This window comes from Mauremys reevesii, linkage group 4, assembly GCF_016161935.1.
Source record: "Mauremys reevesii isolate NIE-2019 linkage group 4, ASM1616193v1, whole genome shotgun sequence".
Classification (NCBI taxonomy): domain Eukaryota; kingdom Metazoa; phylum Chordata; order Testudines; family Geoemydidae; genus Mauremys; species Mauremys reevesii.
Genome location: NC_052626.1, coordinates 133,051,852 through 133,077,266, shown reverse-complemented (window position 1 = coordinate 133,077,266; position 25,415 = coordinate 133,051,852). Strand labels below are relative to the sequence as shown.

Genomic DNA, 25,415 nt, shown 5'->3' with positions numbered 1-25,415 from the left:
GTGGCTAATCTGCATCTGTCTGTCTAGCCCACTTCTTGGCAACAGTGCGACCAGTCTGGGGAGCTGTAATATTTTAGGATCGTGGTCCTCAAAGAGACTCTGTCAGATGTCACGGGCTTAGCTCACCTCTCAGTTTACACCGGTGTAAATCAGGAGTAACTCCACCAAAGCCAGCAGAGTTCAGAGTCGCCTGTGTAAAGCCAATGTGAGATCAGAACGAAGCCCTATATTTTTAAGAAACACAGCGGCAAATCAAGCCTTGTAACTCCATGGAAATCGGTATCATTCCACCAGCTTGGACCTGGTGTACCAGGTGCAGTGGTGTACCAGGCTCCAGATTTCCTTAACCTTTGGTATAAAATGAAAAGAATTGTGAGCATCCCATTTACTTTTCAACATCTAACACCCTTTTGCATTTCACTCAGCTTGGAGGGTGAAAAGAGACTCCCTTTCCTTTGGAGTCATTCTCTAGTAGGTTTCACTCTCGTAGGTTTCACTCTCAGGCACTAACTTGCACAGGGATACAATGTTTGGGTTTGCTGATGCTTTAGGAGAGTATTTAAATCCAAAGTTGTTTTCACTGGAATGAAAACTCAAGACTTAAGTGGCTCCTAGGCCTCGCTCTGACCCACTGCGCGGGGGTGTATTTTATCGTTAGAGCATGACACCCTTTGAAATACCTGTGATATGAGTTTCTATGAAAGAGAGAGGTAGCAAAGAGGACCTACCTGCATTCTAGCAAACCTAGGTGTTCAGAGTTCACCCCCCCCAACACACTCACGCACAATCACATTACTACAATATTTAACACACATAGCTGTTTAATAAATGGCAAATGGCTGTTTTATAAAGAGCAAATTGCTGCAAGTAATAAACATTGCTTTAAAAACCATGGGGCTGGATCCTCAGCCAGATGTGACTTTGTGTAGCTCTGTTGACTTCAGTGGAGTCACGCCAGCTGAATATTTAAAAAGTAACATTAATTGTGCATGTTCTGCACTCCCCCGCGATAACAAACAATGACCTGTTCAGAGCATGATGGAAACCAGAGGGCAAAGAATAATGGTTTTGTCTAAAACAGCTTCCAGGTTGTTGTTTTAACTCTTGTAGGATACAAACTATGGGCTAGAGCAGTGGCTCTCGACCTTCCTGACTACTGTACCCCTTTCTGGAGTAGGATTTGTCTTGCGTACCCCCAAGTTTCACCTCACTTAAAAACTACTTGCTTACAAAATCAGACATAAAAATACCCAGTGTCACAGCACCCTTTTGCTTCCATTTTTATTTTTACCATATAAATTATACAAATAAATCAACTGGAATATAAATATTGTACTTACATTTCAGTGTATAGTATACAGAGCAGTATAAATGAGTCATTGTCCGTATGACATTTTAGTTTGTACCAACTTCACTAGTGCTTTTTATGTAGCCTGTTGTAAAACTAGACAAGTATCTAGCTGAGTTGATGTACCCCCTGGAAGATCTCTGTGTACCCCCAGGGGTACGGCACCCCTGGTTGAGAACCACTGGGCTAGAGGCTTCAGTTGCTGCGCACCCTCTGCTCCCATCAGTTTCACCTCCCACATTCAGGCCACCTGTATTTTTCTTTCTTGAGGTTGTACATTTCTTGCCTTCCCTGCCACCTTGCTTTCAACACCTCGTCACCTGCTGGGAACCACAAATGCACTCTGTGGTCCAGGGATACCCCACTGTTGGGAGCTTTTATCCTGTCAGTTTCTGGGTGAGAATGATTCGGGCAGCTCTGGCAGCTGGCTCAGCATGACGACGAGAATCTCTCCTCTCCCATCTCCTTTGATAGAAAAACAATTACTATTCATTTTTGTTTTAATGGAGCCATTTAGGAAGAAAATGTTAACGCTTCCAATTTGTTTGGTATAATTAAGTGGTAATTCCATTTGCCTGGGAGATGATGAAGAGGAAAATGGCTGAAGTAGGTTGGGGCTATTTGCTCAGCTCATCAGTGACAGCCATACAGTCCCGAGGCACAGCACAGTTATTACTTTGGAGTGAAAACCCTAGTGCCCCTTGAGAGAGGAGGGAAGGACTATGTGTTTCAGGCTGACCTTAACTATTTTTTATTGTATATTGTTTAGAGGTGGGTGGCAAGGCTAGAAGATAGTTTCAATGCCAAGGCAGCAGAATTCATATGAGGTAGCAGATTAATGCACTAGACGCTCCCCTTTGGACGCCCACGCCTGGGTTCCATTTGACTTGGATCACAACTGGAATGAATTTGGCAGGTCTCTGCTTAGTCGTCCTCGCTATGGGCCTGATCCAAAGCTCAGTGAAGTCAGTGGAAAGACTCTTGTCTACTTCAATGGGGCCATGATCAGGCCCATGGCTTTCTTATGCTCTGACACAATTGGGAGTCTCTGGTGCTCAAGAGTGAGGCTCAGGGTTTGCTCCAGGACAGGATTAAGAGAGGTCACTGGCTGGAGTGTCTGGGAATCTCAGCAATGAATAGAAGCGGGAGAAGAGCTTCAGAGGAGGGCTGAGGTGCATTGGCTCATTAGTGCATTGTGTAGGGGAGCCTAGACCTGGTATGTACAGTAGAACTCCTCTTTTGCTAATTTATTGGGATTTCAGGTCATAAAATCAAACAGCTCAAAAATACAGCAGGTGCAGGGCATAAGTTGCGGCCTGGTGCACTGCGTGGCTTTCATCTTGTCCTTCACCCCATGGCAAAGCGATTCCCCAAGAACTGAAGGCATCAGAATGGGAAGGGATGTCAACTTGTTCATCATCACTTTTGTTCTCCCATGTTTTTTCTCCAGTTTGGGGAAAAAAGGTTCATATAACTGGTTGTTCATAAGGGTGGTGCTTTTGAAATTGAGGAGGAGCAGGGTGTGCGGCGTCAGGTCAGGGCTGAGATCAATTAGCAAAGCTGTCGGGGCGTGGGGAGGGGGAGTCAAGAACCCAGCACTGGAAAGCAGGGTTCCTCAAGATCAGGACTGAGATGCACTGGCAGGGCTGTATGGAGGAGCGGGACTGGAGTAATCAGATTGCTGCAGGTCAGGAGGGAGATGAACTAGCAGGACTCTGTGGGCTGAAAGAAGCTTGCATAGCAAATGTCTGCATTGTGTGGTGTTCTCAATCCTCTCATTTTCACCACCATTGAAATTCCCTAATGAGACAGCTGAATACAGACTGTGGGACTGTGACGTTGCGTCCCTGTTGTTGTTGTTAGCCCCTTTACCTTAGATTTTGCTCCTAGGCCCTGTTGTCTCAGTTTTGCATCACTTTTTTCCTCAAACCCATGTTGACCTGAAATGACCACCCACCGAATCATATGCAGGAATATCTGCTTCTTTTGGGCCAAACTGCACAAAGTCCTTGGAACCTTGTGCTCCCCCTGTTCCAATAAGGATCTTGCATTTCACAAGGAAAGCAATGCAGCTGACTCAGCACAGGGAAGCATGATCAGCTCAGACTGCTGCCAAAGGCGCTGAAAGGGTTATTATAACTCTTGGTCTTGATGCCTCAGCGTGCTGCGATTGTACTTTCCATTACAGTAACAATATTAATGTGGGTCTCCCACCCCAGGGAGGGGCAGAGGTAGCTGCTAAGCTCTGAGTACATTCACCCTTAAACCACATTTGGGAGCTTAAAATTAGTTTTAACCCCGTTCTAGCTAGTTTCTAAGTAACACAGTTTGCCTAGTCATAGTTCCTGGGGTTGAAGTTTGTTCCGAAAGCATGGTTTAGAACATTGGGACCAGTCCCCCTGCTGATGTAAATTGGCAATGAAATCAGTGAAACTAGACAATCTTAAATTCTGTGGACATCAATGGAGCAATGCTGATTTATACCAGCTAAGGATCTAGCTCATCATTTTTAGTTAACGTGCTTTGGGCTTCTCAAAGGTCAAATCATGGCAGAATCTAGTTTAGTTGGAATCATGTTTAAACACAGTTCCTGAAATCAGCTTAAAGAGCAGTATAGCTGAAACCTCATACTATGGTAATAGGAAGAGGATTCGCCACTGATACCTTGTCTAAGTGGCTAGTTTTTAAACTGCTGGAAAATAAGTTGCATCCCACATGGGAAGAGGAATTGGTTGGTTAAATAATACTGTTCCCTGGCACCTGAGCTGAACTTCTGCTTTTGCCAAATGTTTCGGATAATAATGCTTAGTTCTTTATAGTTGGGGAAACTGAGGCACAGAGTGGGGAAGTGACTTATCCAAGATCACACAGCAAGTGAGTGGCGGAGCTGGGAATAGAACTCAAGTCTTCTTGTCCAATGCCCTATTTGCTGGGCCATGCTGGTTCTATTGTGATGATGATGTAAAATAAACTACAGGTGAAAACATTAAGCGAGCGCTTCCAAGCCGCCAAGGTACAGGAGGGTGGGGAAGGAATAAAAACCACAGAGCTGGTCAAATTCTGAACAAACTTAGATATTTGACAAATATTAAATTGTTCATCTGTTATTCAAGAGACAATGAAGCAATGCTGACTTATACCACATAAGGATCTGGTTTGTTATTTGACTCTCTAAATGATCAAATAATTCACAAAATGCTTTGACTTATTGTTATTACAGGTTAATTTGTAGTGCACGAGTGCCTAGATGTCCTGATCCAAGGTCCCGCTGTGCTAGGTTATACATAAACACACACGTAGTGAAGATGGCCCCTGCCCCAGAACGCTTACAATCTCAGTAACGCACAGAGCTTAATTTGTGTCGGAGCTTGCAGGGGCTCAGCACAGCACCTCTTCTGGCAGTGGTGTTTAGTAACACATGCAATTCGACACTTGCATGCACAGTGTGACCTTGCGCATACGGTGCGTGCGAGGTGATGGTGTGTGGCAGACGCCATTTTGAGCTCTGACACCTCTTTCTTTACAAATTAAGCACTGATAATGCATAAGGACAATAGCTTATCCAATTAATATTATTTGATCTGCTCTATAAACATGTCAAATGGAAGATTGACTTGCAAAAAACCAACCCTTTGATCTCCTGATGTAAAGCACAATATAAGAATTATATAATATTTATTAATAATAATAACCCATTTTACCTTTGTCCTTTTTAAAAAAGAGAACAAACCCAGCTCTACTTTGCCAGTTAAGATCTGGACTGTGCTGTTGGAAGACTATTTAGCAGCTCATATGTGAAATGAATTTGATGGACCTCAGTCCAGTTGTCAGTGGTCAGCTGTCTGCATCACAGTTGTCCTCCCTCTATTGGCAGTCTCAGTGAAGAAGCTAAGTAGTGATTGGGCTAGGCAGACTGAGCTCACCGGCAGGTAGTCCTTATAGATCAAGGCTAGCAAATGATGGCAGGACAGTGGATGAGAAGTTTGCTTTGCTGATGCCAGTTCTATACCCACCCAGGGATAAATAATAATAATTGCTTGCATTCTATAACACTTGCCATCCGTGGATCTCATGGGGCTATACAAAACTATCATTATCCCAACTTTCCTGATGGGGAAAACAGAGGCGAAGTGATTTGCCCAGGGACATCCAGCAGGTCAGGGACAGAGCTGGGCACAGAAACCAGGTCTCCACGCACTACCCACTGTGCCACAGCAGGGCTATCAGTTCGGTCCTTTGCCCCAGCACTGAATTCACGCTGGAAAGTTTCAGCCATGCAGAGCCTTCCTGATAGCCCTGGTTCCTTTGGCGCTAAGAATCTCTGCCCCTCTTTCCTTCTGGGGAGAATTTGCTCATGCTCCACAGTGTGGTTCAGTGAACCCATCAAGATACCAACTCAGATCAGAAATGATGGGTGATTAAAGGGAGTTGTGGGTGGCTGTTGCTAGGTTACAGGCTCTCTCAATCTGCTCTCGCTGTCAAAGGGTTCTGAGTTGGGGAGATCTGAAGTGATGCGGCCAGAACTGGAGGAGTAAGTGCTTCCCACCCATTCTGTGTGTGTGGACAGCCCTGTCGGCCCAAAAGCAACCAGGGGCTTCTAATGTGGGAGGCCTGGCTCCTTAGGAAGCAATGCCGGGCATGGCACGAGACGCGGTGTGGGTTAGTAGGAGGTGCTGCGGACATATCTCCTCTGGAGTTCTGTGATGGCTCCTAGTTCTGGCAGTGGCAAGGGGCATCCCAGCCACCGCCTTTGGGCAGAGCCATGATCTGCAAGTGGTGGTGTGAGCTCAGGCTTCTGGAATGGGGTGTGCAGGAGTGTCTGGGAGCAGGTTGTTTCCTCTCCCTCTGCTCCTGCTGATGCAGAGGAGCGTGGGGCTGGCCTTTGCCCCTAAAAAGCCAGCTGTCCCCTACAAAGCCGGGACCACAGCAAGTTGCTAGCTTTGCTTGGGCTTAGGGCTTGCCTTTACCTTACCTTTGAAATAGGTGGGAAAGTGCCATTAAGCCATTGAGTCGACCCCTTCCCCCATCACAAACAGGAGAGAGCAACAAAGAATCCTGTGGCACCTTATAGACTAACAGACGTTTTGCAGCACGAGCTTTCACCCACAAAAGCTCGTGCTGCAAAACGTCTGTTAGTCTATACGGTGCCACAGGATTCTTTGTTGCTTTTACAGATCCAGACTAACACGGCGACCCCTCTGATACTAAACAGGAGAGAGTTTCCCCCACAACAGAGCAATCGCGGTATCCGAGGCTTAAACCGATGCCATGTTCAGTCTTAGCCAGAAGGTTGCGAAGAGGTGATGGGCGCAGGCTTCTCTAAAACAAAACCATGCAGAGGAGCAGGCTCAGGTTGCATCTCACGTGCATCAAGATCCCTGAAAGCTCCAGAGGAAGAGGGGACCAAGTCAGATAGCTCCGCACTCTGGGAGTCCGGATTCCTGGGTTCTTTCCCTGTCTCTGACACTGATTCACTGTGTGACCTTGGGCAAATCTCTTTACCTTTCTGTGCCCCTCTTTCAAATGGGGATAATGTTACTTTGTGATGGCACTTCGAGATCTCCCCTGGAAAGCACTTATAAAGGATAAGTACAAAGCATTACAATGCTAGGTGGGGAAAGATTTCCCATATAGGCTAATAAACCTCCATATGTGCTCTACTTTGATAGTGGCAAATATCCATTATTGCTAGAAGCTTGAATTTCAGGGATCAGTTTGTGACACTTGGAGAGGAGCATTGGCCCCTGGAGCAAGAAGTGTGCCTGTGCTCTCTATTTGTGTCGAGGATGCTACAGTCCTGGAGTGATGGGATATATAAATCCTACTTTACTTTAAGATTAAACTCGCTAGCAGCTCGAGTTACATAACGAAGGCTGAGTTTCTTGCTGCGGTTTGCACACCTATTTATACAGGTGTGAGTGCGTGGGTGGCTGCCTCTCTCGATCCCCTTCTGTCTCTCTCCTCTCCTCTGTCGCTCTTCATTTGTTCATTTCATCTGAAGGTTTGACAGCTATTCAGGGCGAGAGGAAAAAATAATCCCTGGTTTCCAATGATAGTTTGGGACTCTCACTCTGTCCTTCTGGGCTGCTTTTTGGATCTTTTACAGTTCAGCTGTAATGCTGCATGTGACAGTCAGAGAGCTGTGGCTGGAGGGTTGGTCTCTGTACTCCAGCCTTTTTGCCTTTCCCAGGAGGAGGTACCATGGTAGGTTCCCCCTGGGGGTTTGGGAAGATGATGACAATGGGCATTAATAATAATCTTGTCAATGAAGAATTAAACAAAGAAAAGTTCCTAATGAGCCAAGAAAGCACCGAGCCGGGGAGCTGACGGCTTGCAGCATCCTCCGTTGGAATGTCCTGTGGGGGAGGGGATGCTCAGAAAAGGGGGGAGCGAGCTGAATCCAACCTGTGCCTTTTATTTTTAGGACCTGGCTCTGTGTGAGCTGCTCTGGCAGATGTGGAACTGCAGAATTAATGGAGACGTGATGAAAGGTACTGGCTCCTGCTTCTCTCTCTCTGTCTCTCTGTGGTAGATGGGACCTCTCATTATGGGTGGCTGCGTGGAAATAGATGCATTGTTCATGAAGGGGTTGCTGTGCTCCCGGCTGCCCGGCTCTCTGGTGGGGGTGGGAGTTCTTTGTATATTTCTCTGCTTGTTTTCCCTGTGTGTGATGCTTGACTCTGGCTGTGTTTTGCAGCTTAGCCAGCCCCCTGGCAGGCAGGGGATGCTGCCTCATCCCTGACGATCCGCAATGGAAGTGCCCAGTACCAAAGATTTCCACTGGAAAACCCTCGCACCCCTCCCCAGTGGCAGGGTCTACTGCTCGCTGGTGGAGGCAGGCGGCCAGGTCTTTGCCATCGGAGGCTGCGACGACAACGGAGTCCCCATGAACTGCTTCGAGGTTTACTCCCCCGAAGCCAACCAGTGGAACTCTCTCCCTCCCATGCCCACGGCCCGGGCCGGAGTAGCCGTGGCCACCCTGGGCAAGCGAATCATGGTGATAGGAGGGGTCGGGATGAACCAGACGCCCTTGAAGATAGTGGAGATGTACAACGTAGATGATGGCAAGTGGAAGAAGAGGAACTCCTTGAGGGAAGCTTCGATGGGCATCTCTGTGACGGTAAAAGGCAAGGAGAATTTGTTTCCTAGGCAGCCTGTGGGGAGTGGCACTACAGAGAGAAAGGGTGGAGGGTAGGGTGTGAGTTCAACTTGTGCATCTAGCTGAACAGCTTTCAGAGACTCTTGGGGCGGTGGGAGGCTTTGAACAGGGGCAAGGAAGCAATCCCCCTTCCCAAACCCTGCTCTGAGAACTCGAGATGAGCTTATCTCAGGTTGGAGAAGTTGGGTCAGCTAGACCCCTCCTCCTTGCGATGTCCAAACGAGGCAGGACTGGACCAGAACCACTGTAAAGAGGACTTTTCACTGAGGCTGCTGAAACCAGACAGACCCTGTGGTTCCCTCTGGCTCTCCAGCTCTGCCTGTGGACGGTGAGCACTCTTATGGCCGGGATTATTTTAGGCAGGCAAAGCTGCATTGCTGGAATCCAAACTTTCCCAATGTTGGGTGACTTTTGGATCCCAGGTTTTGGCTTGGGCCCCACTCTAGTTCTGCAGGATTTCTGTAAGGCAGAGATGCCAATAGGGGTGTTAGAGATGTAGGGCCCAATTCTGCTCTCAGTTACACAAGTTTCAATCCCGAATTGAATGGAGAGCAGAATTTGGTCCTTGGAATGGTCCCATTCACATGCATTTCCAAGGCCTTATAGCCTGATTGTCAGAGATGCTGGAAACCTAAGCTCCCATTCATGTCAATGGGAGTGATGAGCACTTAGCACCTCTGCAAAGCAAGCTATGGGGATCATAAAATGGGTCAGAATCTGTGAGCAGAGACAATTATAGTGACTTTCCCCGAAAGGCTACAAATAGGAACAAAGAGCTCTCGGTTGGCCCTTATTTCCAAGGGCTGCACAGCTGAGATGGTAGGCTCCTTATCTCTCTCCCATTTGGGCCATAGGATGGGTGGGATCCACCACTTTATCCGGTTTGGCACTTGTACCACTGCCCTCTGGAGAAACAGACAATGGAGCTGCCGATTCTACCGTAGCCACAATGAGTTACTAAGTAGACAGGTGAAATCATTCTGCCTCCTTGTGACCCGATTTCGTTAGCAATGGGAAAAGCCTTGCGCTTTCCCAGGCCCACCCCAGCTCAACAGCCTTTCAGAATTCTCCCGGGGACAGGGCTGCGGCTGACGTGGGGTGCTCGGGGTGGGGCGCGTTCAGGGCTTCTCCAGGTGGGAAGGCTTGTGGCCCCGGCTGAGGGCGGGGTGCAGGGGGCCCATTCATTGATCTGCCCTGGGGCCCAGAATTGCTGATGGTGGGTCTGCCGCCAGCAACCCACTCGCCCTGCACCACACTACATGGGCTCTTAGGGCCTCTCTCCACCAGCCCCCCGCAGCGCTGTGTGTGCTGCCCAGCGCCGGAGGTGGGGGAGGATGCGCCCCATCAGCTAGTGGCCTGATGGGTGAAGGGTCAGGGCCCGGGCGGGGGAGAGCTGCCATCATGTCACGTGTGCCTCCTCCCTCCGCAGACTGCAGCAGCCGCCTCAGCCCACCCTGCTCACTTATAGCCGGAGCGGTGGAGCGGCGCTGGTGGGTGCAGCATGAAAGGAGCCAGCCACTGGCCAGCAAGGGAACACAGCACGGGGAGTGGCAGGCAGCCACTGCGTAGGGACGCTCCGGGGGTGGCGGGCGGGGGTGGTGGGAGGGGCCGGCAGAGAGGCCCAGCCCCAAGCACTGGTGGAGCCGGATCTTCATGCTCTGGATATTGGTGGAGCCCGGAAACCACAGGCCCATACGACCTGCCGCCTGTGCCCGAGGCCCCATTGTGAACCCATGGCCTGTTTAGGGAGAGTGTCAGTAGGTGCATTTTCCAACAGTCGATGCCCTCATCTTCCTTGGAGAGAGGGTGACAATTTGCCCCTGAAAAGGGCCAGGTTGTGATACCCTTATGGGGCTGATCACGGAACGGGGATTTCGCAGCATTGGTAGAGATATCACAGCCGGATCCCAAAACCTGCACCCGTGCAAATGAACCGAGTGCACAAGTGTGAATGCGAGCACTGATGCTTCCCATTGCCCGATTCCCCCCGCATCCGGTACTGTCATTAGAGGCACAAGGGCTCTGATTTGCACCACTGCCTGAACTCTGAGAGCAAAACGCAGGTACAAATTCTGTGGTGCAAGAAAAGGAGGTGTCTTTAGGTGAGCTCCAAACACTCCTCTTTCCTCTGCCTTTCATAATACTGTGCCATTAAATGGACATACGGAAAATCCTTGTATCAGGGCTCTGGCTTGCCTATCTAGGCATCTTGTTTATCATTTCTAAACGGAGGCTTGGAATATTGATTTCCTTTGGAATGTGCTGCCATGTGATGAAAAGCCCCAGGCTGGGAGCTGTGTTCTCATGCAATGAGCCTGAAGGTCATTTAGCTTCCTGAGGTGCTCTGGATCATGAACGCCTCTTCTGCCTAATCGCCAGGCAGCTTCGTTGGAAATTGTTGGTCGGTTTGTTCATTTGTTTTTAGGTGGATTAAAACGATACTGTCAAGATATTTAAAACAAAAAAACCAGTTTACCATCATCGAGCCAGTTTCATCCCTGATGTAAGTCTGCTGGCTTAAACAAAGATACACCAGGGATCAGTTTGGCCAGAAAAGCCTGGAACGTAAATCCTTCCTACAATGTTTTGTCTTCCTTGAGCAGATTGGTTTGTTAGTGTAAGGTTGTTCAGAAGTGCTCGGGGGGAGGGCACCTATGCTGGTGTGTTGTGATAGGGTTGCTTGGGATTGCTGAGGGCTGCCTATACTGGTTTATTATTGTAGGGATGCTCAGTAGTGCTCTGCTCTGCATACGCTGGGGGATTATTATAGGGATGCTCTTGTGGGACAGGTTGCTGCCATTGGGTTCTTGGGTTTCATTTCTGGAAATAAAGCCTGGAAGGTTTGTGTAGGAGAAATCCCCCCCCCACACACACACATGTGTTTGTATGTAAAGGATTCCATTGGTGAGGACTGGATTTGTTGTTAGACAGATGTGGGCGACGGGGAGTCAGCTATGAACAAATTGGTTCTGTGCCTTATGTGTGTCCTGGCTCTGACACCATGGCTTGGGTCACAGGACTAACCATCCTTCGCTTGCTTTGAGGCAGTTCAGACGCCCTTCCTAAGTATGGGCTGGAGAGTGCTGTGTTGACTCTTCTGTAGTTTGAGTGCACCATCTGTTTCTATCACCTCATCTCCTCTTCCAGGGAGCAATAGCCAGGTACTTGCATCCCAGCCAGAGTGAAACAACACAGCCTGCTCCTCCACAGCACCTTTCGCCCCCTGCCCCCTCAGGGGCTAAACAGCTCCAAAGGGAAACAATCCCTCCACCTCAACCCCTGTGACACAGGCCAGGGCAGTGGGGCATCAGCTGGGTACAGGGAACACAGCAGGAGGGGCTATGGCTGAGCTCCACATGGGAACCCCAAGGCTGGAATAGCAGGGGGTGCTGCAAGTCGGGACATAGGGCAGCGGCAGGGCTGTGTGAGCGCTCAGGCATGTATCTGGCACCAGCCAGGGATCTTAGTCCTCACTGTTGTGAGCCCCATTTCCCTTCACAGAAGGGAGGTCTAGGCCTGCTTAATTCTGTTTCCGTGCAGAGGGCTGAACTAGATGATCTCTCGAGATCCCTCCCAGTCCTGCATTTCTATATCAAAAGCAGAGAGCCCCTGTGTTACCAGGCTTTTCCCTCCCGCCACGACCCTCTGGCATTATTTCCCTATTCCCCCGTCATTTATTTGCAGGTCTTTTTCAAGCGCTTATCGGTATCTGGTGGGCACAGGCATACGCCCTCCTACATTAATGCCAGGGCTGGTACAGTAATGCAGCTCTGCAGTATGGACATGGGGTAGCTGAAAGCAACACTTTCTCCCTGACTGGCTTCTTAAACATGCTTCCACTGTGCCACCAGTTCTCCCCCCTACCATGTGTGCTTTATTGGGCCTGTAGGGGTCTGTCCACGCTGCAGCTGGCAGGTAGACTTGTGCTAGCATGCCAAAAATAGTAATGTGAATGCTCTGGCTCTGGTGCAAGCTCAGGGTCTTAAGCCTACCTGACCACTTAGGGAACCCAAGCTCCAGCCCGAGCAGAACGCCCACATGGTTATTTTTTGCAGGCTAGCTTGAGCCCCACTAGCAGGAGTCCGCCTGGGCTGGGGGGCTCGCTCCCAGCTGCAATGTAGACATCACCGAAGTCTCTGAGATTCAGGCTTGTGAGTTGCTGGGACTGGGGCTGATCAACACAGGATTGGCTCCGTGAAACGCAGATGCCCCTGTCTGCGGTCACCGTTTGGTGGCCCAGAATAAACCAGACAGGATGGCAAAAGCAGAATGAGTGAGACAATCAAACAAACCCCACCCCTTGGGTGAAGCTGCTTTTCCAGTTCAGAGCACAAAGGTGCTTTATTTGCTGTAGTGCTTAAATATCTGTCTAGGTGCGCTGGGAGGGGGATAAAGAAGGTGGATTCATATTCATTCCATTGTTACGAAAGGGAAGAGAGCCTCTTTGGCAACTGCTGCTGGTTCGTTAACCCTTTCCCTGCCCAGGACAAGTGCCATGGTGCACTGGAATGGGCCTGGCAGTAGGATACTTACTGGTCTGAGTTATTGCAAAGATTTACATGGCACAGTGGGCACCGCATGAAAACTGAGAGGGTGGCTCCCAAATATCCTTCGTGCCAAGGGACAGTGCTCACTCTAGGCCCAAAGTTAGCTGTGCTCTGGGCAAATACACCCTCTCACTTGTAGGGATGTAAATCTATCTCAGAACAGATCAATGGCTCTGAGGTTCTAGAGAGTGCTGTTTACATGGAAGGAGCAGCGGCACTGCGGAGTAGTGGATATGGCACTGAACTGGGGCTCAAAAGAATCTCCATTACCTATTAGCAGTACAAGGGCTATAACATAGAGTTCAGCAGTTCTGATTTCATCCAGTAGAGGCCAGTGCAACGTGCCCAGGCATGCACAAACACGCACCTGCATGTTCACACGCATGCAATGCATGCATTTTTGCACCCTGGAGATTGCCTTTAGGACAAGTAGTCTTTTTCATTGTCCCAGGAAATAATTAGGATCTGGATGCATTCCTGAGCCCTTGTGGCCTCTGCTTCTCTGCCCTCTGCAGACTACAGAGTCTACGCAGCTGGCGGGATGGGACTGGACCTGCGGCCTCACAACTACATGCAGCACTACGACATGCTCAAGGACATCTGGGTGTCGCTCGCGACCATGCCCACACCCAGGTACGCCGCCGCCTCCTTCCTGCGGGGCACCAAGATCTACGTGCTCGGTAAGGATGGGCCTTGGCTGCCTCCTTCCTTGTTCTTCGGTAGGGATCTGCTGGACAATAGCTCCTCCAATCCGTGTGCTCCTGTGAATGCTGAGGGTGAGAGAATTCCTAGAACAGACCCAGACTGACCTAAAACCTCATAGGAGGTTCTGAAAGCTGCTTCCATCCACCCCCTAAGTGGCGATTTTAATGCATTCCATGGGTTTAGCCACCATTAGATATACCAGGCCTGCTCTTGCATCTGCTGAAGTCAGTGGGAATTGACCATTGGCACCAGCAGGCTCAGGGTTGGGTCTGTTAGGAGCGAGATAAGTTGCCCACTCAAGTTGCAGACGAGAGACACCTGCACAAGCACTTAGCCTTTAATAACCATAAAAATGCTCTGTATCTATACAGAAACAGTTTACATCTTCAAAGCACTGTACAGACATAAAGGTCTGATCCTGAATGACAAAACCCCACTGATGTCAGGATGTCATTGTCCCTTTGTGGGGAGTAAGTATCATTATCCTCCTCTTATAGATGGGGAAACTGAGGCAGAGGTACAGCACTACTTGCTTAAGGTCACACAGCAAGTCAGTGGCAAAGCTTGGATCAAAACCAAGGAGCCGTGACTACACTCAAATCCCTAGACAATGTTGCCTCTCTTAAGGCTGCTACAGAAAAGAACCTTTGATGCATTTGAAGTTTACCCACTTCTAATGAACACACACTGTGCAAGGCTCTGCCGCAAGCGCACATTTCCAGTCTTCAAAGACATGCCGAGCACCTGAATGGGAAATAGATGTATTCATTTGCATTTGATTTATAAAAAGAATAATATGGCATCTTTTGCCATTAAGTACTAGCTGCCTAGGCCATTCTGGTCTGTCATTTTGAGTTCTTGGCCATGTTATGGGCGGCACCAGTGCTGAACCCAATCTGAATTGCAAAAGCTCCTGAGCTGGCGGTACCCATCTTGCTGTGAACTAGTCTTGATTACACTGGCACATATTTAAATACCTTTCAGTGCTAGCTATCCAGTGTTGCTCTAAGTGCGGAACATGAAGTGCATGGTGCATAAAAAGGACATGTTTTCATTGCATGAAATAGAAGCTGGGAAAAGTCTAGTTCTATTTAATTTCAAGTTCAGGCTGTTGAATTCAAATGAATATTTTAATATTTCTTTTTTTAAAAGTCCTTCACAGTGTTACTAATGACACTTCTAGACTGTTATAAAGGAGAGAATTTAAAGCATGAACCAGTGTTCTCAACTCTAGTAATTTTATTATAAATCTTGGGATATTTGGTGTTTTTTCTTAAAGCCCCAGCTCCTGGAGTCATGTGATTATTTGAGTCTCTGAGCTTTTATTTTTGTTTTTTTTAAAAAAAACAAAAATAAACTACCTTTCCAGAACACATGATTGCAGAGAAGAGCTTGTAAACATAAATCCTAAAGACTAAGGAGGCAAATAAAAAGACCACAACATTTATTATTTAAAAAAAAAAAAATCTCAGTCTTTGTCACATGCTCAGGATTTTTGATGGCCCAACTTGTGATTTCAGAGGGGTTGCAGCTGGCAGTGCTGAACCACCATCAGTTACACATTCCTACTGTTTGTTTCCTTTTTTGCACTTCGCTCTCCTTAGGTTGCATTTACATTTGAACTGGGAGGTGTGATTCCCAGCTTGCATAGACATGCCTGTGCCAGTATAGCCAGAGTAGCATGGATGGCGGTTGGGGCTACTACCCAAGTACGTACCCGGGCGTCCGAGTGGGTGCGTGCTCGGGCACCTAGCCCAAACCACCACCTGTGCTACCCTGACGACACCGCTATTTTTAGCATGCCAGCTTGAACAAACCTACACACCTCCCAGCTCCCATGTAGACGTAGCCTTAGGTCAATCATTTCCACTTACTGTCCATAGTCCGTTTAATTTTCAGGTCCTTTTGCACTAGCTCAGTGCTGTGGTGTTTGGGTTCTCGCCCCTACAAGAGAATGCTAAATTCAGAGTCCGTCAAGAAGGAGGGACACAGAAGATCACCCCGGTGTTCCCTGTAGTCCGGTGTTCTGTTTCCGGCAGCAGTGAGCACCACAGTATTAACCATTATGATGATTTTGAATGGAAGTTGGTACCCAACCCAGTTAGGTAGCTGGTGTGCTTGAGAACACTGTCGATCAGCTACGAGTATTGTGCCATTGTTTCCTAGTACTCCCCCATCTCTGTCGGTATCTCTTGTCTTATACTTGGACTGTAAGCTCCTTGGGGCAGGGACCATTCCTCCGGTCTGTGTTTGTACTGCATCTAGCACAACAGGATCCTTCTCCATGCCTGGGGTTCCTAGGTGCTCCCACAATGCAAATAATTAATAATCATTATTAGGCTGTTCTGAAAATCCCAGCCACTGGCTTTTGTACATCCCTATCCCACCGCTGCCCTCCTGAAAGCCTCAGATGTTGTCTTCCCACTTCCTGTCGTTGACTCTTTCCCCCTAGGGCTGACCTTCCCCTGCACCCGCCGGCTTCGTGGCAGCGACGTTTCCATGTGCTGTCGTCCTAGAGCAGCTGGGTTCCGCGATGGCTGTGCGGCAAGGAGCACCGCACACATCAAATTACATTTTTAACCTTGTTCAGGGAACTGAGTGATTCGTTTATTTATTGATTCTTAAAGGTTGCCTAGTGAGAATAAGTGCTGGTGAAATGTGCTGTACTGACAGCTCTGGAGGCTGATGGCCTCTGTTTAGCTACAGAGCTGACACGGACAAGCTTCCCCCATTCACTGCCCTGCCCCTGTGCCTCATCCCTGATGGAAGGGAATCCCCCCCCAGGGGCAAGAGGAGAGTTTAATCTCTATGGCCCAGTCAACCCCTGCCAACAGCTGGGACAGTGGCTTTGGATAGATGGTCAACTCCATTGGTAACTGGGCTTATTACCATTATTATTAATTTGTATTGCTGTAGCAACCAAAGGTCCCTCTTAGGATCAGGGGTCCATTGTGCTAGGTGCTGTACACACACCTAGGAAGAGACTGTCCCTGCCCCCAAAGAGCTTCCAGTTAGAGAAAATGGTCAGAAAATGGGATTTCTTTCCTTTTCCACGCTATACGCTGGCCTCCACGGTCAGATCACATCTCCCATGATGCACCATAGTTTCCCCTCTGTTAAAGGAGTCCCTGGCTGTGGTGCATCATAGGAGATGTAGTCCAACCAGGGAGCTTAGCCTATAGAGAAGAATGGGAGCATGAGGCACCTGAACTACAACTCCCATGAGGCACTGCAGCAACATTTCAGATTACAAATGTTTTGGGTTTTGAGTGTTTAGTTTTTCAATGAAAAAAAAATCAAAATTTTCCACTGAAATCTGATACTTTTCCTGATATTTTTCATTTAGTTGAAAACCCAGTTTTCCACTGAAAACCATTTTGGATGGAAAGTTTCTGATCAGCCTTGCTTACAATCTAATTTAAGACTAAGATGCTTCCAGTGAAGGAAACGCAGTGGATCTAATTTACCTCGATTTCAGTAAGGCATTTGATATGGTTCCACATGGAGAATTATTAGCTAAATTGGAAAAGATGGAGATCAATATGAAAATTGAAAGGTGGATAAGGAACTGGTTAAAGGGGAGACTACAACGGGTCGTACTGAAAGGTGAACTGTCAGGCTGGGAGGCGGTTACTAGTGGAGTTCCTCAGGGATCAGTTTTGGGACCAATCTTATTTAATCTTTTTATTACTGATCTTGGCACAAAAAGTGGGAATGTGCTAATAAAGTTTGCGAATGACACAAAGCTGGGAGGTATTGCTAATACAGAGACGGACTGGGATATCATAGAGGAAGATCTGGATGACCTTGTAAACTGGAGTAATAATAGTAGGATGAAATGTAATAGTGAAAAGTGCAAGGTCATGCATTTTGGGATTAATAACAAGAATTTTGGTTATAAATTGGGGACACATCAGTTGGAAGTAACAGAGGAGAAGAAGGACCTCAGAGTATTGGTTGATCACAAGATGACTATGAGCCACCAATGTGATATGGCCGTTAAAAAAGTTAATGTGGTCTTGGGATGCATCAGGTGAGGTATTTCCAGTAAAGATAGGGAGGTGTTAGTACCATTATACAAGGCACTGGTGAGACCTCATTTGGAATACTGTGTGCAGTTCTGGTCTCCCATGTTTAAGGAGGATGAATTCAAAGTGGAACAAGTACAGAGAAGGGCTACTAGGATGTTCCGAAGAATGGAAAACCTGTCTTATGAAAGGAGACTGAAAGAGCTTGGCTTGTTTAGCCTAACCAAAAGAAGGCTGAGGAGAGCTATGATTGCTCTTTATAAATATATCAGAAGGATAAATACCAGGGAGGGAGAGAAATTATTTAAGCTTAGTAACAATGTGGACACAAGAACAAATGGATATAAACTAGACATTAGGAAGTTTAGACTTGAAATTAGATGAAGGTTTCTAACCATTAGAGGAGTGAAGTTCTGGAACAGCCTTCCAAGGGGAGCAGTGGGGGCAAAAGTCATATCTGGCTTCAAGACTAAGCTTGATAAGTTTATGGAGGGGATGGTATAATGGGATAGCCTAATTTTGGCAATTAATTGCTCTTTGATTATTAGCAGGTAAATATGCCCAATGGTCTGTGATGGGATGTTAGATGGGTTGGGATCTGAGTTACTACAGAGAATTCTTTCCTGGGTGTCTGGCTGGTGAGTCTTGCCCACATGCTCAGGGTTTAACTGATCGCCATATTTGGAGTCGGGAGGAATTTTCCTCCAGGGCAGATTGGCAGAGGCCCTGGAGGTTTTTTGCCTTTCTCTGCAGCGTGGGGCACGGGTCACTTGCTGGAGGATTCTCTGCACCTTGAGGTCTTTAAATCATGATTTGAGGACTTCAATATCTCAGACATAGGTTAGGGGTTTGTTACAGGAGTGGGTGGGTGAGATTCTGTGGCCTGCGTTGTGCAGGAGGTCAGACTAGATAATCATAATGGTCCCTTCTGACCTAAAAGTCTGAGTCTATGAGTGTGGCAGATGAAAGCAGAGGAGGGAGGATAAGGGAAATAATAATAAGGTGGTTACCTAAGTTCCGTCGTATGGTTCTGTATTGTCTGAAACCCGCCTCACTCATTTCAACTGCCAGGTAAGTTACTCCCAGTTAGCCTGTGCTTCTCCCAGGGCCTGGAGGCAGCTAACTGACAAACTGACCCTGCCCTGGGATGCTTCTGTCCCCATGTCTGCCCCAGGTGGGAGGCAATCCAAATACGCCATCAATGCCTTTGAGGTCTTCGACACAGAGACCAGGTCGTGGACCAAGTTCCCCAGCATCCCCAACAAAAGGGCCTTCTCCAGCTTCGTGCCCACGGAGCACAACCTCTTCAGTCTCGGGGGGCTGCGGCAGGGCAGGCTGTACCGGCAGCCCAAGTTCATGAAGACTGTGGATGTGTTTGACATTGAGCAAGGTGGGTGCCCGTCAGGTTCAGTGCTTGCAGGTGAGGAGTGTGTGTGATATGAAGGGCAATAGCTTTTAAGTCAGCCAGGGTCTAAAGACACACAGCTAGAACGATACATAGGTGGGCTGAGAGGGATCTGCAGCTCCCATTGGCTTTGTTGAGGGTTGAGGCACGCTGTCTCCTGCAGGATTGACTGCGGCTCGCTTGCACCCAGCTCTGCCATCAATAGTAAAAAAGCAAACTAGCCAGGCAGCCTCCGGGTGGCAAACCCACTGTCCAGGCAGCTGGCTCTACTACCAAACTCTCTCCTGGACGCTGCCCTGAGAGACCCTGGCCAGCTGTGACATAGGCTTATACAAGTCAGGGCAATGCCAGGCAAACAGGCTTTACGGAGGTGGAGAGGCCAGCGGGGTTTGGTTTAGTTGTGCTGCACCTGTTTGTACACAGGTAAGATCTGTATGGAGCACATTGATTCTCAGCTGTTCTCCCTTCAGTAAGGAACACCAAGCAGGGCTTTGGTTTCCCCTGGCTTGCTGGTGTGTCTGGGCTAGTGTGAAATGCAGGTGTTTTGCTTGGCGAGGGAGGGGATGTTCACGCCAACTTTCTGCAGATGGGCACAGGCTGTAAAATCGGAATCCAGATTTTCCAGCAGCCCACAGTTTGGATCCAGGGTTCGGTTCTGCCTGTTGCAAAATCGGTATCCTCTTCTGAGCTCAGATTTCAAACACCCAATGCCTGGCTGGGATTTTGGCTCAGGTCCATCTCTAACTTCACCCCGTGTGAAGTTAGTATCCCTCCCAGTGACTTTTGACTCTGTTTGTTTGCGCCTGGGGTTCAAACAGGACCAAAGGTTCTGAGCAAAACTCCCCGACAAACCACTGAGTTTCACCAGGAGTGTGGTGAACCGCTGAGATTAGCGCGGTTCGTCTGTCTGTCCTTTCTCTCCTCAGGCGGCTGGATGAAGATGGATCGCTCCTCCTTCCTGAAGAAAAGGCGAGCGGACTTCGTCGCTGGCTACTTGAAAGGACGAGTCATCGTGGCCGGGGGACTAGGTGAGGAACAACTGGAGGTGAAGGGTAACCTTTCCAAAAGCACTGAAGTGACTTAGGAGTCTAAGCTCCATTTTCGAAAGCACTTCAGAGCCCCAATCCCATTAACGTTCAGTGAGCCTTAGGGAGATTTTCAAAGGCAGGTTGACTTGCAATGGGAGTTAGGTGTCTAACTGCCACGCGAAGCTATGAAAATCTCCCCATTAGTCTCTTGTGTCATTCAGGCGCTTTGGGAAATCTCACCTGAATTGGCAAGACTTTCACAGGTCCCTATTGATTTTAAGTGGCTTCATTTTTGGCTGCCCAGCACGGGGGGACCCTGGAAGGGGCCTGGTTTTTCTGTTGAGAACCTGCCTTCTGAAAATGAAGCCTCTTTTGGGTATCTTAAGTTGGGCACCCAAAAATGGAGCCGTCCGAAATCACTAGTCACTTATGAAAATCGAGGCTGAAATCTTCTTCTGTCTCATGCGATGCTTGTGAGGTACAAATCTCTTTTCCATCCCTCCCCCGAGTTCTGGGTAACGCGTTACCTGCGGGCTTCCACTCCCACTCAGAGATGCCTGTGCAAGAGTTCACGACCTGCCCCACAAGTTCATATTGTCGCTGCTGGGTGTTTGGGAGAACATCCTTCGTGGCAGTTGTTTCTTCCTGGGTAGTTGTGAGAGATGGTGCAGGGGGTTCACTGCATGGCGCCATCTAGCTGCCAACTGCAGCCTTAACAAGAGTGCAGAGCGGCAACTCCACCCCAGGCCAGACCAGGGCTGGAAGGGCATCATGAGTCCTGAGGAGCCAGTGTGGCACAGCTGCTATTGTAGGGTAAGGGTGCCACCAGGTGCAGCTGGAGACTAGAGGTCATCAACCATTTTGGACAGCAGGGGGCAGACTAGTCGCTATAAGCTGCAGCTTGCAGCAGGCTCTGGTTTCTGTGTCCTGCAATACTTGAAAAGAAAGAAATTATTCAATGCAAGTTCTTGTTGCCTCCCTTCCTGTACCTCAGTTTCCCCCAGTGGGGCTAAGGATACTGGTCTCCTTTGAAAAGTTATGCTTTGAGATACACAGCTGAAAAGCGCTACATAAGAGCTAGGTGTTATTTTTATTTACATGATTAACACAAAGAACAGAATGAGCAAGACTCGAAGCAGGAGCGTGAGCAGGAGCTGGCAGGTATCACCTTGGGTTCCACATGACCACCCAGAGAAGTCTTTGTTCTATGTAGCAGAGAAGACATCCCAAGCATCCTCATGGGAGATGGGGGAGAAAGAGAGAGAATCATTGAATATCAGGGTTGGAAGGGACCTCATGAGGTCACCTAGTCCCACCCCCTGCTCAAAGTAGGACCAAATGAGGCCATTTCTGCTTTTGGATCACTGCCCCAAAGTGGTGATTTCTTTTCTGCTCAAATCTGATCCCCCCCCACTCATTATTTTTGTATATTTATCCTGTCTCCACAACACTTTTGCTCTTCCTCCCCTCTCTCCCCTCCCCCCTCCGCCACCCCACTTTGGCTCTTTCAGGGAACCAGCCAACGGTCCTGGAGTCAGCTGAAGCCTTCCACCCAGGGAAGAACAAGTGGGAGAGCCTGCCGCCCATGCCGACCCCCCGCTGCACCTGCTCTAGCATCGTGGTGAAGAACTGCCTGCTGGCCGTTGGCGGAGTGAACCAGGGCTTGAGTGATGCAGTGGAGGCACTGTGCATCTCTGACTCCTAGCCAGCCCCTTTCCAGTTCCCACCCCCTGGCAGGTCCAGCTCTGAGGTCCCGGGAAAGCGGCAGTGGCAGTGATGCTGTCAGGATCAGCCTCGCGTAGTTTGCACCCTGCTCTCTCCTGCTGCACCCCTAGCTGCCTTCACAGAACGTCCAGGGGAAGGTAGGCAGCGCCCCACCCTTGTGTGCACATCTCTGAAGCCAACACTGCTCTGAAGCTGTTGGCCAGCAGGGGCTCCTGATTGTCTATTAGTCAGCCTCGGTACCCAGGGGCATCACCCCTTCATCTCCACCCCCATCCAGGACCCCTCGGTCCTATGCCAGCCCCGAATTGCTGAAGAACGCACCAGCCTTGTACCACAGTGCAGGAGATTGACCAGCCTAGGAGGAGCACTTTGGTTGGGGGGGATCCACTCTGACCACCTGCAAAGGTCCAAGAAGGAGCTTGGCTGAGAAGAGCGCCCCACGGAGCCGGAACATCGTGTCCCCTGCCATTGGGAAAGGACCCTATAGATCAGGGTACGCCGGGCCTACGTCCTCGTACTCTACTGTGCTTCTCTAACCATAGCTCAGAGCTGCAGTGCTCACATGAAAACCCTGTGTAGCCAGACACGCTGGTTAAAGAAACCCCACTGACTCCATTGTTTGGGTGGAACCAGCCTTCCTGTTCTAATGTGACATTACGCTTGCCAAGCACCCAGGGTGCAAGACATCCCTCCCTGCGCAGAATCCCTTGGCGAGCTACAGGGGAACTTCCTAATCATATAAGCTAGAATGGATGGTGAGCGCCATCAGCCAGAGAGAAGCCAGTCCAATGTCTGGGTTGACAGCAACTTCATTGCCCATTAACTTGTAGAATTTGCCCATTGCTTGTGCCCGGAGCTGAAGCCAAGTGTTGCCAGCACTCCTGGGTGTGCTCTGACAGATGGAGGCATGCAGGGCTAGTTTGAGGACTGTTTGAAGCAAATGGATGGCTCTGCATTTAGCATAGAACAGGCAGACCTGCCTTCACTCATTCTGACACAGAGATGGGGCTGAGCTGCAGCATTCAGATCCGGTTCCAGGTTGGGATTTTAATGCCCATGATGCTCCAGGGTGCTCAGATCCAGGATTTCACTTTGGCTCACTTCACAGATAAAGGACCATTTGCAAAACCTGGACCCCGAGCTAACTTTGGATTTCCAACACCCCGAGAGATTAGGGGATGGCTTTGGACCCACCTCTACGTACACACATCCCACAGTGAAGCCAGAATGCCATAGCGGTCACTTCCTCTTCCTTGGTTTTGTTTAAATTTGTATCTGTGGTTTGTGGCCAAATGCTCTTTGATGGATGGGTTGCGATTCTTGCTCATAGCAGCAGCACAATTAAAACCTGTATTCGCTGAGCAAAGGCTCTCTGCAGTGAGAGATTCTGTAGGTTCCTCCCTGCTACGGAGGGATCAAACTGGGGAGCTGCAAAGCTGGGGCAGCATGGACTAAAGGGAGAGGGAGCCAGCCTGGGAAATTCTTATTGTTGCTAGCAAGCGTACAGACTGACATCGAAGGCCCTGCACTAGGGCAGCCTTACCGCTGCTGCAGCCACCAGCCTCGCGGGCTTATTGTCTACATTCCTTAATAAAGTCATTTGCCTTGGAGGAAACTGGGATTTACCAGTGAACATCCCTCCCCATCCTGTGCAGAACAAGCCAGGGTGTAGCTGCAGGGTTGGGGGTGTGTGGAGGAAGCTGCCTGGCGGCTCAGCCAGAGCCAGTCGTGAGTGTAAACCGCTTAAGACCCTTCCGTGCTTCCTGCTTTTGAAAGAGCCCAGCGGTTGTCAACGTTATTTGTGACGGGGCAAGTGCTCCGGTGACAGGCTCTGTCGATGAGAACAAAGCCAGGCTCTCCCTTGGCAGGCTGACATAGCTACCCATGCTAATCCCCTGGCCACACTGCACTGGGCAGAGCCATGGGACAAGCCGGCTGCTAGCAGGGAGCATTTCCCTGATCAGAACAGAGAAGGGGGGTTCATTTTCTCCTGCCAGCTGTGCTGTCACCATGTTCTAAAACCGTCCTTGTGCTTCTCCCGGTGGCTGGCCTGCACGGTTCTCAGAAGGAAATCCCTATCCATGCGGCTCAAGCTAAGTCATGTTTAAATGTGACTCGTACCAGCACAGAGCAATCACTGGGCCTGTCTGCAATGGGGACGTTGAGCACCGTTTTCTCGGCTGGGTGGTTATAGCTATGGGTATGGAAGGGTGTTTCAGCCTTGCAGCTACTGCCCTGGCCTTCTGCTGCTTGGACTTGTAGCTACTTTGGGATCCTGGGATGAAAGGCCAGGTCTGGGTGCCGCCTGCCGCCCCTTGAAAAGGGCCTCCCCCCAAGGAGCCGGAGTGCCGCCCCTTGAAAAGGGCCGCCCCACGCACGTGCTTGGAATGCTGGTTCCTAGAGCTGGGGCATTTGTGCATCACAGGGCTGGGGATGGATGGGGCGTTGTTGCCACGGCAGGGTGGGGTGGTTGGGGTACTGGTGCCACCATAGGGCCAAGAAAGCCCAGGGAAATGGGGCCCTGAGGTAGTTTTTAGCACTTTGAAACAATCCATAAAGGTAGCTGCGATCAGCCAGAGGAGCGGAGACACGGGTGCTTGCAGAGCTCCTGGCACGCCAAGCCCCGTGCGCCCAGCTCAGGACCACCTGGCTTAGCTGTCTCTTGGGCAGCCGGCCTGTTCACAGTGCTTTGCTGCTTAGCCTCCAGCCCTGCGTGAGCTGCTTGTTCCTCTGCTGGGCTGCTCCCCTTCTCTGAGGGCAGAGGCCTGGCAGCAGGGTCGTAACCAGATTATGTTCCCACAACACTACAGGGAGCAGGGACAGAGCCAGCCCAGCACTGAGCCATTGCTGATCGGCCGCCCGTCTTCCCATAGCAGATGCTGCGTGAGATACAGGAGCTCTGCTCTCTCAAGGTAACTACACAAAGGCCCTGCTATAACCCAGGGATCAAAAAGAGCTCCAAGAGCACGTCTTGTCCAGCCCCCTCTCAGCCCAGAGCAGGACTGTTCCCTACTGGATAGAGTCATGTACTGTGGGTCTGTGCATCACTGTCCTCTCCTGGATAGTCAGAACTGCTCAGCTGTGTGTCATAGGCCCTATACTGCTAGCAGATAATGGGAATTCCCAAATGGCAGGGACTTGAGCTCTAAGCCATGAGCACCTAAATTCTATCCTTGCAGTTGCTGTGAAGTTCCCAGTGTGTGGCCCCGTGACAGCGGGGAAATCTTTGTTGTTACAACATTGTAATTTTTGAACAACTTTAAAAATCTCATTTACATATTTTTGTTAAAAAAAATAAAAAATCACAGAAAACTTCAAACAAACTCGAAAAATAAATCCTTTTTAAACTGTTGCACAAAATATACTTTTCACTTGCCCAGCAGCCCAGCACACCAGCTGCCAGGCTGTGTCGGATGCTAGCAGCACCGAGCAGAGTGAGGGGATGCAGGACATTGCTGGGAACACTAGAG

The 25,415-nt window shown here is 49.3% G+C and overlaps 1 protein-coding gene across 2 annotated transcripts in view; it reads left to right on the top strand.

Moving 5' to 3' along the window:
* The window catches only part of KLHDC8A (kelch domain containing 8A), a 36,716-nt gene extending 13,073 nt beyond the window's left edge, over nt 1-23,643 (top strand). For both annotated transcript variants that reach the window (XM_039539083.1, XM_039539082.1), the window contains 6 exons: nt 7,773-7,839; nt 8,046-8,475; nt 13,570-13,734; nt 18,962-19,177; nt 20,119-20,220; nt 21,732-23,643. In XM_039539083.1, the coding sequence (XP_039395017.1) occupies nt 8,100-8,475; nt 13,570-13,734; nt 18,962-19,177; nt 20,119-20,220; nt 21,732-21,925 (1,053 nt within the window). In that variant the 5' untranslated portion in view covers nt 7,773-7,839; nt 8,046-8,099 and the 3' untranslated portion in view covers nt 21,926-23,643. The remainder of the gene's footprint in view (nt 1-7,772; nt 7,840-8,045; nt 8,476-13,569; nt 13,735-18,961; nt 19,178-20,118; nt 20,221-21,731) is intronic.
* The last annotated feature ends 1,772 nt before the right edge of the window (nt 23,644-25,415 follow it).